Source organism: Pangasianodon hypophthalmus, chromosome 4 (assembly GCF_027358585.1).
Source record: "Pangasianodon hypophthalmus isolate fPanHyp1 chromosome 4, fPanHyp1.pri, whole genome shotgun sequence".
NCBI classification, from domain to species: Eukaryota; Metazoa; Chordata; class Actinopteri; order Siluriformes; family Pangasiidae; genus Pangasianodon; species Pangasianodon hypophthalmus.
The window spans coordinates 10382947-10396600 of NC_069713.1; the positions used below are offsets into that span (position 1 = coordinate 10382947).

At 37.9% G+C, this 13654-nt stretch overlaps 1 protein-coding gene across 2 annotated transcripts in view; it reads left to right on the forward strand.

Moving 5' to 3' along the window:
- The window catches only part of LOC113539871 (phosphofurin acidic cluster sorting protein 1), a 61311-nt gene extending 48543 nt beyond the window's left edge, over positions 1-12768 (forward strand). For both annotated transcript variants that reach the window (XM_034303600.2, XM_034303599.2), the window contains exons 18-24: positions 1216-1318; positions 1561-1603; positions 1691-1733; positions 3734-3872; positions 5534-5772; positions 5882-6001; positions 7073-12768. In XM_034303600.2, the coding sequence (XP_034159491.1) occupies positions 1216-1318; positions 1561-1603; positions 1691-1733; positions 3734-3872; positions 5534-5772; positions 5882-6001; positions 7073-7191 (806 nt within the window). In that variant the 3' untranslated portion in view covers positions 7192-12768. The remainder of the gene's footprint in view (positions 1-1215; positions 1319-1560; positions 1604-1690; positions 1734-3733; positions 3873-5533; positions 5773-5881; positions 6002-7072) is intronic.
- Positions 12769-13654: the final 886 nt, after the last annotated feature.

A 13654-nucleotide genomic window follows, 5' to 3' on the forward strand; every position in this document is an offset into this window, starting at 1 on the left:
CCATGATATACGCAAAGGCAGACACCTATACAACGGGCCAACTTTCACACGTACGCAAATACAGGGACTCTGAAGTATAACCCAGACATCAGGCTAAAGTGACTTCCTGTTTGGAATTTCTACTCCCTATATGACCTGTGCTATAACATCCGACTTTTAAACTGTTCTGTGACTGCAGCGCTTCACAGTGTGTTTATCTCAGAAACTCACAATGCAATGACGATAAAAGTGATTTGTAATATGAACAGTCTGAAATTCTGTGTGGAACATCAGCACCTTTATAGCACTAAAGCTGGAAGGCTTATGAAGAAGATGAAGACAGGAAGATTTATCTGAAAATAATATTGCGTCTCAAAGCAACCATAAGTGTGTGTCCCAGTAGGGTTGGGTGGTTTATACAGACACAGAGGTGCATCACATTCATATGCATACACACCCTGTTTATTACTTTGTCAGCTAGAGTGAATGGAGCTCAGAATTACAGTCTCATTCCACACTTCATTAAACTACCGAGCTCCTAAAGCGTCACCATGAGATTTCTCAGTGTTTAATAGTGTTGCATTCCTGCGCAGTCCCTCGTGCAGATCCAGCTCATTGAGAATCAGACATACATCATCCTTTCTCATGTACATCATATTCTCTGCTATTACTTTCTGTTCAGAGAACAAAACACAAAGGCAGTGCTCGTGCTTACTTTTGCATTTCTCGTGTTTTATATTTGTTGTATTATTTGACATTTTTATGAACTGTTTATATATAAAATTTATATTAAATATTGAATACATATTAAAATAAATATTACTAATGAGCTATTTGTTTGTTTTAATATGCATTCAATATTTAATATAAATTTTGTGTTTAATTTATTAATTATTTATTCATTTTATTGTTACTTTTATTATTTTTTACAATTATTTGCTTATTTTTCCTATATTTACTGTTTCTTCCCTTATGTTGATATTTTTTTTTTTATTTGCCTTTTTCCTTTTACAAAACACTTTGAGCCACATTTTAATGTTTTAATTTTAAAGGTTTTAATGTGAGCGTGCTACACATACATAAAGTTTATTATCATTATCATTATCATTATTATTGTGGATGAGATGACAATAAAGACATTGTTATGTAGTTACGATCAGTTTGAGATCTTTGAGAGAAGTGAAGGACCACTGGGGTTTAAATTAGCTGTGTGTGTGTGTGTGTGTGTGTGTGTAGACATGTTGGACGTGGCGGGTCGTATCGCTCAGTACATCAGCGGAGCGTCTCTCACCCATCAGCTCCCCATAGCTGAGGCCATGCTGACCTGCAAACACAGGACGTAAGTGAACCATCATCTAACACATCTGCTTCTCTAACACACCATTTATAATAATAATAATAATAATAATAATAATAAGAGGCAGCTCTATAAACATGCAAATAGATCATTCACTACTTAAGCAAATATTTAATCTCTCACTAGAGCAAATCAGTGATGTAATTTATAGACATTATCAGTGATGTTTGTTTAAATGGTTTTATGGAGTCATTTAATTTCTCTGCGTCACCTCTGTGTGTCAGGCGGGAGGAGGATTCCTATCAGAAGTTTATCCCGTTTATAGGCGTAAGTTATCATTACCTGTGTATTAACTGATATGATTATACAGTAACTGAATCAGCCAGTGTAACTGACTCTGAAATGTATTTACAGGTTGTGAAAGTGGGGCTGATTGAGCCGGGTCAGTCGTCTACAGGTTAGTGTTTAAGCTTTAGTAACAGATCTGTTCAGGTTAGTGGTTATGGCTTTAGTAACAGATCTGTTCAGGTTAGTGTTTAAGGCTTTAGTAACAGATCTGTTCAGGTTAGTGTTTAAGCTTTAGTAACAGATCTGTTCAGGTTAGTGTTTAAGCTTTAGTAACAGATCTGTTCAGGTTAGTGTTTAAGCTTTAGTAACAGATCTGTTCAGGTTAGTGTTTAAGTTTTATTAACAGATCTGTTCAGGTTAGTGTTTAAGCTTTATTAACAGATCTGTTCAGGTTAGTGTTTATGGCTTTATTAACAGATCTGTTCAGGTTAGTGTTTAAGCTTTAGTAACAGATCTGTTCAGGTTAGTGTTTATGGCTTTATTAACAGATCTGTTCAGGTTAGTGTTTAAGCTTTAGTAACAGATCTGTTCAGGTTAGTGTTTAAGCTTTAGTAACAGATCTGTTCAGGTTAGTGTTTATGGCTTTAGTAACAGATCTGTTCAGGTTAGTGTTTAAGCTTTAGTAACAGATCTGTTCAGGTTAGTGTTTATGGCTTTATTAACAGATCTGTTCAGGTTAGTGTTTAAGCTTTATTAACAGATCTGTTCAGGTTAGTGTTTAAGCTTTAGTAACAGATCTGTTCAGGTTAGTGTTTATGGCTTTAGTAACAGATCTGTTCAGGTTAGTGTTTATGGCTTTAGTAACAGATCTGTTCAGGTTAGTGTTTAAGCTTTAGTAACAGATCTGTTCAGGTTAGTGTTTATGGCTTTAGTAACAGATCTGTTCAGGTTAGTGTTTAAGCTTTAGTAACAGATCTGTTCAGGTTAGTGTTTATGGCTTTAGTAACAGATCTGTTCAGGTTAGTGTTTAAGCTTTAGTAACAGATCTGTTCAGGTTAGTGTTTATGGCTTTATTAACAGATCTGTTCAGGTTAGTGTTTAAGCTTTATTAACAGATCTGTTCAGGTTAGTGTTTAAGCTTTAGTAACAGATCTGTTCAGGTTAGTGTTTATGGCTTTAGTAACAGATCTGTTCAGGTTAGTGTTTAAGCTTTATTAACAGATCTGTTCAGGTTAGTGTTTAAGCTTTATTAACAGATCTGTTCAGGTTAGTGTTTAAGGCTTTAGTAACAGATCTGTTCAGGTTAGTGTTTATGGCTTTAGTAACAGATCTGTTCAGGTTAGTGTTTAAGCTTTAGTAACAGATCTGTTCAGGTTAGTGTTTATGGCTTTAGTAACAGATCTGTTCAGGTTAGTGTTTATGGCTTTATTAACAGATCTGTTCAGGTTAGTGGTTATGGCTTTAGTAACAGATCTGTTCAGGTTAGTGGTTATGGCTTTAGTAACAGATCTGTTCAGGTTAGTGTTTATGGCTTTAGTAACAGATCTGTTCAGGTTAGTGTTTATGGCTTTATTAACAGATCTGTTCAGGTTAGTGTTTATGGCTTTATTAACAGATCTGTTCAGGTTAGTGGTTATGGCTTTAGTAACAGATCTGTTCAGGTTAGTGTTTATGGCTTTATTAACAGATCTGTTCAGGTTAGTGTTTATGGCTTTATTAACAGATCTGTTCAGGTTAGTGGTTATGGCTTTAGTAACAGATCTGTTCAGGTTAGTGTTTAAGGCTTTATTAACAGATCTGTTCAGGTTAGTGTTTAAGGCTTTAGTAACAGATCTGTTCAGGTTAGTGTTTAAGGCTTTAGTAACAGATCTGTTCAGGTTAGTGGTTATGGCTTTATTAACAGATCTGTTCAGGTTAGTGTTTATGGCTTTAGTAACAGATCTGTTCAGGTTAGTGGTTATGGCTGTAGTAACAGATCTGTTCAGGTTAGTGGTTATGGCTTTAGTAACAGATCTGTTCAGGTTAGTGGTTATGGCTTTAGTAACAGATCTGTTCAGGTTAGTGGTTATGGCTTTAGTAACAGTGTTCTTTACTTACTGAATACTGCTGACGGCTTTACAGTAAACTGAGATTGTTTTAAGTCTGTATGCTCTGTGTTATGGCTTTTAGGTGATGCTGAAGAGGGCGTGTCTGTGAATTTAGCTGTCCCCTCTACATCTCCGCCCACTCACGGCTCTCCCGCCAGTCTTAAAGAGACAGCCACGCCCCCTTCGTCACCTTCTATGGGTGCTGTTTTACCTGCACAGGGGTGAGTGTGTGTGTGTGTGTGTGTGTGCTATTTAGAGTAGAGATGTATAAATTGTGTTGCTTTTGTCTCATGTTTTTCCAAGCATCTTTTTCAATTTTACATCCTGATATAATTAACAGAAAAAATCACAACCATAAGTGTGGCCGCCATCTTGACTAGGACTGAATATTCAATACAAACCAAAAACCCCAATGGCTCCCGAGTGTCAGAACACTCGTCAGGAATTTGTGAGTTCAAATCGCAGCTATGCCACACCCATCTGTGGCCAGGAGTCCAAGAGAGTGAAATTAGGTGGGAGGGATGACATACTCTCTCTCCCCTGTCAATCACAGTGACGCTAGCCAATCATGGTCATCTGCGAGCTCATGTATGCAGAAGAAGGCGGATAGCAGTAATCATTCGAATGTGTTTCAACTGCACGGGCAGCAGTCTGCAAAGTTTCATTTGGCTGTCATGTCTCCCTGGTGGGTAGTTGTCTTTGTCGTATGATGAGGAAAGCTGGCTATTGGGAGGGAACTAGCAGGTGACCAAATTAGGGAGAAAAATGAGGAAAGAAATGGATAAGAACCCAAAAAGATTCCTGATTTGTGTTACTGGTGGTTGCCAAATTGTTTCACTTCCCAATTGCCTAAAGTTCATTGACTCATTCCATTGCTTGGTCCTGCTCTCCTTGCCTGTGCCAGTAAATTACATAAACACTCACCGAGTCAGTTCTGATTTTTCTTCCAAGACTGAGAAGAAAACGAATGAATCAGTGCGTGGCAGTGACTGTCATCCTGTTCACTTCAGTAACTTACTAAGCTTCTTAACTACTTACTGTTTATTTTGACAGCATCTTGCCTCAGGTTAAGAAAGTCTTTCAGTCAAAAACACTAACATTTCATACTAATAAATAAAAGCGACATGATAACTAGTATCAAACATATTGATGGTATGCAGAATAGCTTGAGAAATTTGATTACAGGTTTATAACATTGTGTGTGTATTAGATACCCAGTCTTGGATGCCGTGTGTATTAGATACTTGGTCGAATCTTTCAGTGGTTTAAACACAAGCCAGACCTCGCAGTTTAACACAGGAGCATCAAACCTAGCGTGCGCAGGTTAGGACCAGCCTGATGAAGGTTCTACTCTGGTCCATCAAATGTATTTGGAATAAATGGTAGCATATTTGCACTGAAAGATTAAAAAAGGAGCTAGATTTGGTTAATCCACTAGCAGGCAAAATAGAGCAATAAACTTAGGGCCATAAACTCAGCTAAACTCAGACAAAATATGCTAATGATGTGCAGTTTGTCATTTTTACAGAGCTAAAAAAATTTACATACAATCCCAAAAGAATCTATTCCAGTGGGAAAAATATGGGAAAGTTTAAAGGGGGGGAATACTTATACAACGTATATGCATATGTATAATGTACATATATGTATATGCATGTGTATAATTTTTAATGATAAATTGGAAAAATTGTTTTCTTGGTACCGCATTGTAGTGTGTTTAATCTGATTGTGCATTTAGAATATATGAATTTCAGATGAATGCTGATAAATTTATGATGAGTTATTGACGTGTTATTGTTATGTGTTACGTGGCCCGATGTATAAAATGAGATTGAACCCCCTTGGTTTAAGCTGTCCATCTCTCTCCGTGTCTCTGTCCCAGGAGCCCCAGCATGTCTCACGGCGTGGACGCTATCGGTCTGCAGGTGGACTACTGGCTGGCGTCTCTGGCTGAGAAGCGGCGTGAGGGCGAGAGGAGGGACACGGGCTGTAAGAACACTCTGAAGAGTGCGTTCAGGTCCCTGCAGGTCAGCCGTCTGCCTGGAGCCAGCGCCAGCGAGCCTCACGCGCCCGTCAACACCATGTCCATGACCGTGGTCACCAAAGAGAAGAACAAGAAAGGTGAGAGCTGTGTGTGGGAGCAGGACGTCACTGGTACTTTTGACCTCGTTGAAACCAGTCAGGGGCAGTGACTTTTACCAGTTCACCAGATCCTTCTCCGTTTCCGCAGTGCCGACCATTTTCCTGGGGAAGAAGCCGAAAGAGAAGGAAGTGGACTCTAAGAGTCAGGTGATCGAGGGCATCAGTCGACTCATCTGCTCAGCCAAGCAGCAGCAGACCATCCTGAAAGGTACAGCACACCACGACACACACACACACACACACACACACACACACACGGCCTGAAGAGAGTCAGCAATATAACATCATCTCCCAGGCATTTTCATATTATATTATATATCACAGTATGTAGTGCTAGCAAACCAGCCGAGTCACAGCTGCTGTGAGATTAATACAGATGTGTACATCATTCCAGATGTGAATATCTTCCGCCGTCCTGCTCCTCACTCTGTGTGAACAAACACGGCAGTTTCACACGGAATAATCACACACAGTCAATATTTCATAATAAACTGAGCGTTTCCCTCCTCTCACGTTTTCCCCTGACAAACACAAACACTTTCTTCTTCACTCGCTTTTCTTTTCTTTTTGTTTCTTTATCTTTTCGTTATCTTAAATTTTCTTCCTTTTCTTTTTTTTGCTTCCTTATTTCTTCTTTTCTTCTTTTCCCCTGTTTTCTTTCTTTCTTTTTTCTTTCTTTCTTCCATTATTTTTTTTTCCTTTTTTGTATTTCTTTATATTTCTTAATATATTTATCTTTTATTTTCATCCTTCTTTTTCTGTATTTTCCCTTTTTTTCATTCTCTTTCATTTCATTCTGTCTATTTATCGATCTATCGATCTATTGATCTATCAATCTTACTTTCTTTTTCTTTCATTCTACTCTTTTCATTTCTTTCTTTTTCCTCTTTTGCTTTCTTTTCTTTTCCTTTCTTTCTTGTGGTTTGTTTTTCTTCTCTTTTTTGTTTTTTCCCCCTTTTTCTATATTTTCCCCTTTCTTTCTTTCTTTCTTTCTTTCTTTCTTTTTTCCTCTTTTCCTTTCTTTGCTAATTTTCTTTCTTTATTTATTTCTCTCTCTTCCTTTCTTTCTCTCTTTCCTCTTTTCCTTTCTTTGCTAATTATTTTCTTTATTTCTTTATTTATTTTCTTTTTTCTATATTTTCCCTTCTTTCTTTCTTTTTTTTGTTCATTCTGTCATTTCTTTTTGTTTTTCTCCATGCGTGTGTCTTTCTTTTCCTGTCTGTCTGCTTTCTTTTTCTTTTACCCTCTCACATAAATATCTCTCTCTCTCTCTCCTCAGTGTCCATTGATGGTGTGGAATGGAACGACGTGAAGTTCTTCCAGCTCGCGGCTCAGTGGCCGACGCACGTGAAGTACCTCCCAGTCGGACTGTTCGGTTACAGCAAGCCGCCCTCCTAGGAACCGCCCACTCATCCTCTAGCCCCGCCCCTTCACCCCACTGCAGCAGTCACCCCATTGCACACAGCTGTAGCAGGGCTGTAGGAGGGAACCTGCCTAAACGTTCATATCCTTTCAGAGAGGAGGTGTGTGGGCTCGCGTGTGGGACGTGTGGGAGTGGCTCAGACGGACTTTATATGGCGCTAGTCACTTTTATTTCCAGAAAGGTCCCCGAGCACCAGTAGCGTGAGACGAGCACAAAATGGTAGACGCCTTCAGTCTACCAGCAATCATATACTTGTTACAGAGCATGACGAAAATAGAGAAATCCAAAATATGACCCCTCACATGACCTTTGACCTACATGATTGGCCCCAGTATCAGAGTTTTAAGAGAACCAGCAAACGGTGTTAACCGCTGATCTGCATGTTTTAAACTACAACACCCACAATCCACTAGGAAAATTAGTGTTATTATGCAACTTATGTACTTGTGCATGTGTTAAGCTGTGCGAGCCGTGCAGCTACAGTTAGCCACTCGAAGCTATGCCTTTTCCACATCAGTTCAGTCTAGAAGCTTAGGATTAGCAGTGAAGTGGTTGCTGTGTTCATGGACTCTGTGAGTTTTCACTTATTTTGTACATACATTAGGCTTTTGCGTCTTAGTTTTCAGTTAATATGAGTAATTACAAAAGTGGCCTTTTTAGAACATGTAGCTCAGTTAAGGGTTTTATTTATTTATTTTTTCCTTTATGAGCCATTTCTCCAAAGATCACACTGGCCAATCCGAATGTAAACTGTCATGTAAACCTGATCGAATGTAACAGGGTCACAGAAAGTCAGCATGGATACTGCAGCAATGACCAGCACTTCATTTATCTCCTGTAAAACGCTACATCCTGAGGGAAACTGCGCTCATATCGCACGTCTCATGTTTGTGGAATTAAGAATTAAAGCTAATTTACAGCTCGCTTGAAACTGTCTGTCAGCCAGCGCTGTTCTCACAAGCATCTTCAGCAGATTTTTGAAAGCTATGCATTTCCATTTACGCTCTCACATATCACACACGTTTACCTGTGAAGCACAATGTTGGAGGTTAACTTACCCCTTTAAAGCGAACGATGAGTGAACGTGATCATTGCCAGTTAGCATGCTGTCACTGCTGGTGTAAATTATTCATTTAAAGGGATATTCCACACACACACACACACACACACACATACGCCATGTGATTCTTCATCATGAACGTTTACAGGGTGTTCATTTGAAAGTGGAAGATTTACCAAGCATAAGCAGGTATAGAAGTGAATGAGTGATCACATGACATGTTAGTTACAGGTTATGAAGTTCAATGAAATGGTTCCTCTCATTTTAAAATCCTTCAGGCTGATCTACAATCATCCAGGCAAAATATTTGACCACGAGAGCAGAGACCTGTTTAAATTTGTTATTTAATGGTGCAATAGTTGTTCATATCTTACTAGTACAAATAATATGGAACATGATGTAGAAAAAGTAATACTTTAAGCTTAAAAAAAAAAACAGTTTGGAAACCTGCCTTCTGGTCCGGAATTTATTTTTTTTTTTTTCCCATATATTTTATTGGCCTCTCTTATCAGTCATTTTATAGCCACGCCCCCAATGCCCCTTCCCGTCCTCTTAAATCATTATGAGGAGAAGTTGCATATTTATAAAGTTGTTATTCTGGAAAGCTTGCGACGTTCCCCAGTTTCTGCTGTTCAATAAACTTAGCTATTCTGGAGCAGGAACTAAAATGGTTCCTGGAAGTACAGCCCAGGAATTAAAACCGATCCTGGTTCCTATGGTGGAAAATTCCTGAAAAAAGCCTTAGGTGCAGTTCCATTTTTTGGCAAACTGCTGCTGTATAAGAGGAATAATACACTTCTAGATGTGATGGTATTGGAAAATAAGCAACTTCAGGGCATTACAACTTGCTGAATTGAGCCAATACGTTTGTTCCTACACACAGATTTGATCTCTTTCATTCTTTTCCTTATAAGGAAATGACCACTCATTTGCTTTAGGCTACACTGGTTCTCTGTAATGTTTTTCATGATCAAGAATCACATGCGACACGGTGTGGATTGCTCTGTTGAGAGCAGATCAAATTGAAGAGCTGTCATTATCAGTCTTAAACATAAAGAGCTAAGAGCTGATGCTGACTTTCAGTCTGAAATCATGGAGCTACAGTCTCCCTTTACCTGCTAAGCTGCTACATGGTTGTCGTAAGGTGCAGCTTCTGTGAAAGTGATGGTCTACTTTGTCTAGGACGTGTGTCAGGTGTACATGTTGGTGTTAAAGTGATAAAAGTTTTAGTGTGTGAAATGTTCTGAACTCTGAAATAACGTTGTGCCACAGTAAAGAGTGATGAGTCTTGGTGTGTGGATGTGGATGTGTGGATATACGTGTGTGTGTGTGTGTGTTCTTTTGCGTGGTCGATTAGCAGATTTGTGGTGTAAATTTTTGACGGTATGCCGACTCCTGCATCATGACGCAAGATCACATGAGACACGTTGGCGGTGCTGGAGGAATTTCGAGGCATTTCGTAAAGAATTTAAATGCAAAAAAAAAAACAAAAAAAAAATGATGACTTGTCGGACTATGAAACTCTGCAGACGCTATACTAGGTAGCATAAAAGATGACATGAAAATGATGTGTATAGTTACATTTTAAAGGACTTTTCTGTGTCATTGACATCACATTCTAACAAAACTGTTTTCAGTCTGATACCGAGTCAAACCGAGGTGTGGTAAAAGTATTACTACAAATTTGTGTTACAGTTCAGATGGGTCAGTATTTTCTGGAGTGGATGTTAAGCAATAGTGTTTTCTATTCTTTCTTTTCCATTGGAATACATTGCTTAGTAAATGATTCAGTAGTGCTTTATATTAAGGTTCAATTAACCAACATTATTTACAGCATGAACTACAGCAGTGATTCATCTTATACCATAAGTTTGTCGAATTCTTGATTCTGTATATGTTTCTATAGCTAGTCATTCACAGTGACCCTTCAAATATGAACCTAATAATAAACAGATTAGAAAGGAAAACTAGAATAAACCCTAAAAATGTACAATTGATCATATGGTGAAGTTAGGAGGACATGTTTATTTAACATTTGTGGAAGGAGTCTCCAGTGTCAGCACTTTTTAAAAGTACAAAAACAGGAAAACCTTTGGGACAGAGAAGTTTGCTCTTTGTTGTTTCTCACTAACATGACAAGGTGTGGGTTTTTTTTTTCATGTTAACTTCGAGATCAAGAGTGAGAGTGGGAAAAAAGAAAACCTTTTTATAAAGGAATGACTGTTTATAGTTATCATGAACATTCCACAACATTAGATTTTATCTATAAATGGGTAAAATATATAAATTAAGAGGTACAAGAGGAATAAAACACTTTGGAATGTGCTGTTATAGGAAAATAATCAACTCCAGGGCTTCACATTGGGCCACATCATACCACCATGCTGTTGATTATTTACGGAGGAATAAAACCTGATGGGATGTTCTGTTCTAAGACAATATTGTTACCAAAAACAATTTCATTTGCATTAATTGATGTTTGTTTAACTAAATATAACAAAAGAACTATGATTTATGCTCACTATGAACTAACGCTTTAATATATCGTAGCTGGTTATTTGGTGAAATTGAAGTGAGGCTGAATGGTGGGGGCCAATATTTACAGCTAGTGAGAGACATTGTAATTTATTTGAATCCCAGACTGCCTTTCAAACAGACATGAGAGGTATTTTGTTACAAAAAAAAAGCCTACACTTTATAGGTATCATCAGCGATTTTGAGCAGAAGTTAGCTAAAGCTAGCAAAATTCAAGCAAGCACGATTAACAGGAAAGTAGAGACATGGAGCCTTGACTCGATTGGCTGGACGCTGGTGGTTCACATCTGTTTAAAGAGCCTGGGCTGGAGTGCTGACACACTGGAGCTTCTCTTCTAAGCAGATATTTGGTTTAAGTGGCCAATTTGTGAGGAGAACTTCACCAAATATTCTAAAAGATGCTCTGAAATAAATGATAACTGACACTGTAAATAAAATTAATTAGCAGAACCTTAGTATAGAGTCACCAATGTTTCATTATACAACACTAGTGACTACCTTCCACTGATAATATGGCAAATATCATATAGGAAATGATAACGGGCCATATCCATATATATATATATATATATATATATATATATATATATATATATATATATATATATATACAATCCAAAAAAGCCACATATTGAACCATGCCATGTAAATTACTTTAGATCAGGATGACACAGCTATGTATTCAGTGCTTTATTAAATACTCCTTCACTCGCTTTAGGATCATGAATCAGATCAGATTATTAATAATTCTGTCTTTCCAGCTGCTGTCATCCCTTTAGGCTGAATTTGATTCATAAAGAAAACAGCCCGGGGGGTGCACACGAGTGTGTTTTGTATCAAATGTGATTGTAATTCACGCTGATTGTTTCACATATTGTACGCAGAGATTCTTTGTGCAAAATCCTTTAATGGTGAACATGTTTAATAAGATGCACACATCCCTTTTTTTTTAATATATTCATGAAATATTTGATGCTGTTAAGTGCAAAGGGAACACAGAGGGTGTGAAATGCTGCTGCCAAAAAAGTGTCAGCTGTTACATTTTATATCCGTGTTTTTGATGTAATTGTCAAGTATGATCGCTCTTATCTGATGTTACCTGTTTCAGTGCAGCAGCATTTGAAGAGATGCATTTCCTTCCATTTCAGTTCCAGTGCCTCCTCTGTCATGTTGATATCGTCTCTCAGTCGCCGTCTCGTGCTCTGATTGTGGACCATGTATGTTCTCTCTCTCTCTCTCTCTCTCTCGCGCCTCTCTCTCTCTCTCTCTCTGTGTTGTTCAGTCTGTTATGATGCCTGGCTGTATCTGGCCCTGGACCAGTCATCGTATGTTGTTTGTATTTGGTGTGATGTGAATGTTTTGTTGTCTGTATCACGCGAACAATAGATTTGCAAGCAGACTTATTGCAAACAAATCATTTTGCAGAGTGAATTGTGGTTTTGTTCTTTCCACTTCAGCCCAAGAGCCTGATTTACTAAAGTGATTGAGCAGAAAAAGTGATTGAGAGTTGTGTTTCTCTTTGTCACTGATCATGAAAACTGCTTCAGTAAATAAGGCCCTGGGTGTCTCAGCCTGATATTGAGAGAATATTGTTCTTGAATTCCACAAGCGTTGGTGTGTTCTGGTCTTTGACTCGCACTAAACCCCGAGGCACAGTGAGGCAGTAGATTAGCACTTCACTAGAGAAGCCGAGCTTGTGGATAATAAGTATTTTTTTTTTTTGCACGTATTAGTTTGTTTTAGCAATCCTCAGCCACATGCCTATACAATATCAACAGTGCTTGTACATATATTAAGAAGTGCTTGTAATATGAACCTGAGTTCTTTTATTGTTATTTTTTTTTTTATTCAACATGTTTTTGTAGTACTGCCTTTTCATGATTTCAGTTGTCGATGGGGTAATGTGTGGGATAAATTGAAAGTGTTCATTTTTTTAAATAAACACACCTTATTTGTATTCTGCCTTCTGTTTTTGTGTGTGTGTGTGTGTGGGTCTGTGTGATCATAGGAAAAGTGGATCATCTCCTTCTAGACCGAGTTCAATATTTCTGAATTACAGCAGTCTTGAAGCAGATCCAGATTACTTACACAATTCTGAACATTCTAATGTTATCATGTCTATCGTAACAACTTTTCACTCTTTAATAAGTAAATAAACTGTTAGAGTTGGCTAACTGCTGTACTAGGGATGTGCTGTTATTGGAAAATAATCACCTTTAGGTGGTAACTCCGGTTTGCATCAGGCTGTAGCACACCACCCCATCATTGATTATTTTCCTATAATCCCCCATGTGTTGTATTCCTTACTTAATGAACACTGTGGGCTGTTTTATGGATATTATTGTGTGTTTTGCAGTGTCAGGGAAAATGGCCTGTGAATTAAAGAAGCAAAATAAAAAGGACAACAGTTTATAAAAATATATTTGTGATTTTTTTTTTTTAATGGGATGTTTCATGGTTTCAAAACATGTTTCAAATACCTTGAAACAATAAGATAAAAGACTGTGCTTTCTTTTAAACCTCATCTGATCTATTCACATTTCTACAAAACCCAGTTCCTCAAAATATACTATATGGCCAAAAGTTTGTGGACACCTGATCATCACACCTATATGTGGTTCTTCCTCAAACTGTTGCCACAGTGTTGGAAGTACACAATTGTATACAAAGTCTTTGTATATCTTGCTGTAGCATTCCTCCTGGGGGAAAAAAACCCCAGAAACCTTCACAGAAATTCTAATGGGTTGCACTACAAATACCATTACAACCCATCAGCTAAATATTAAACCCATTTAATATTTGGTATACATGGTATCCTCCAGACATACTGGCAACAAATTACC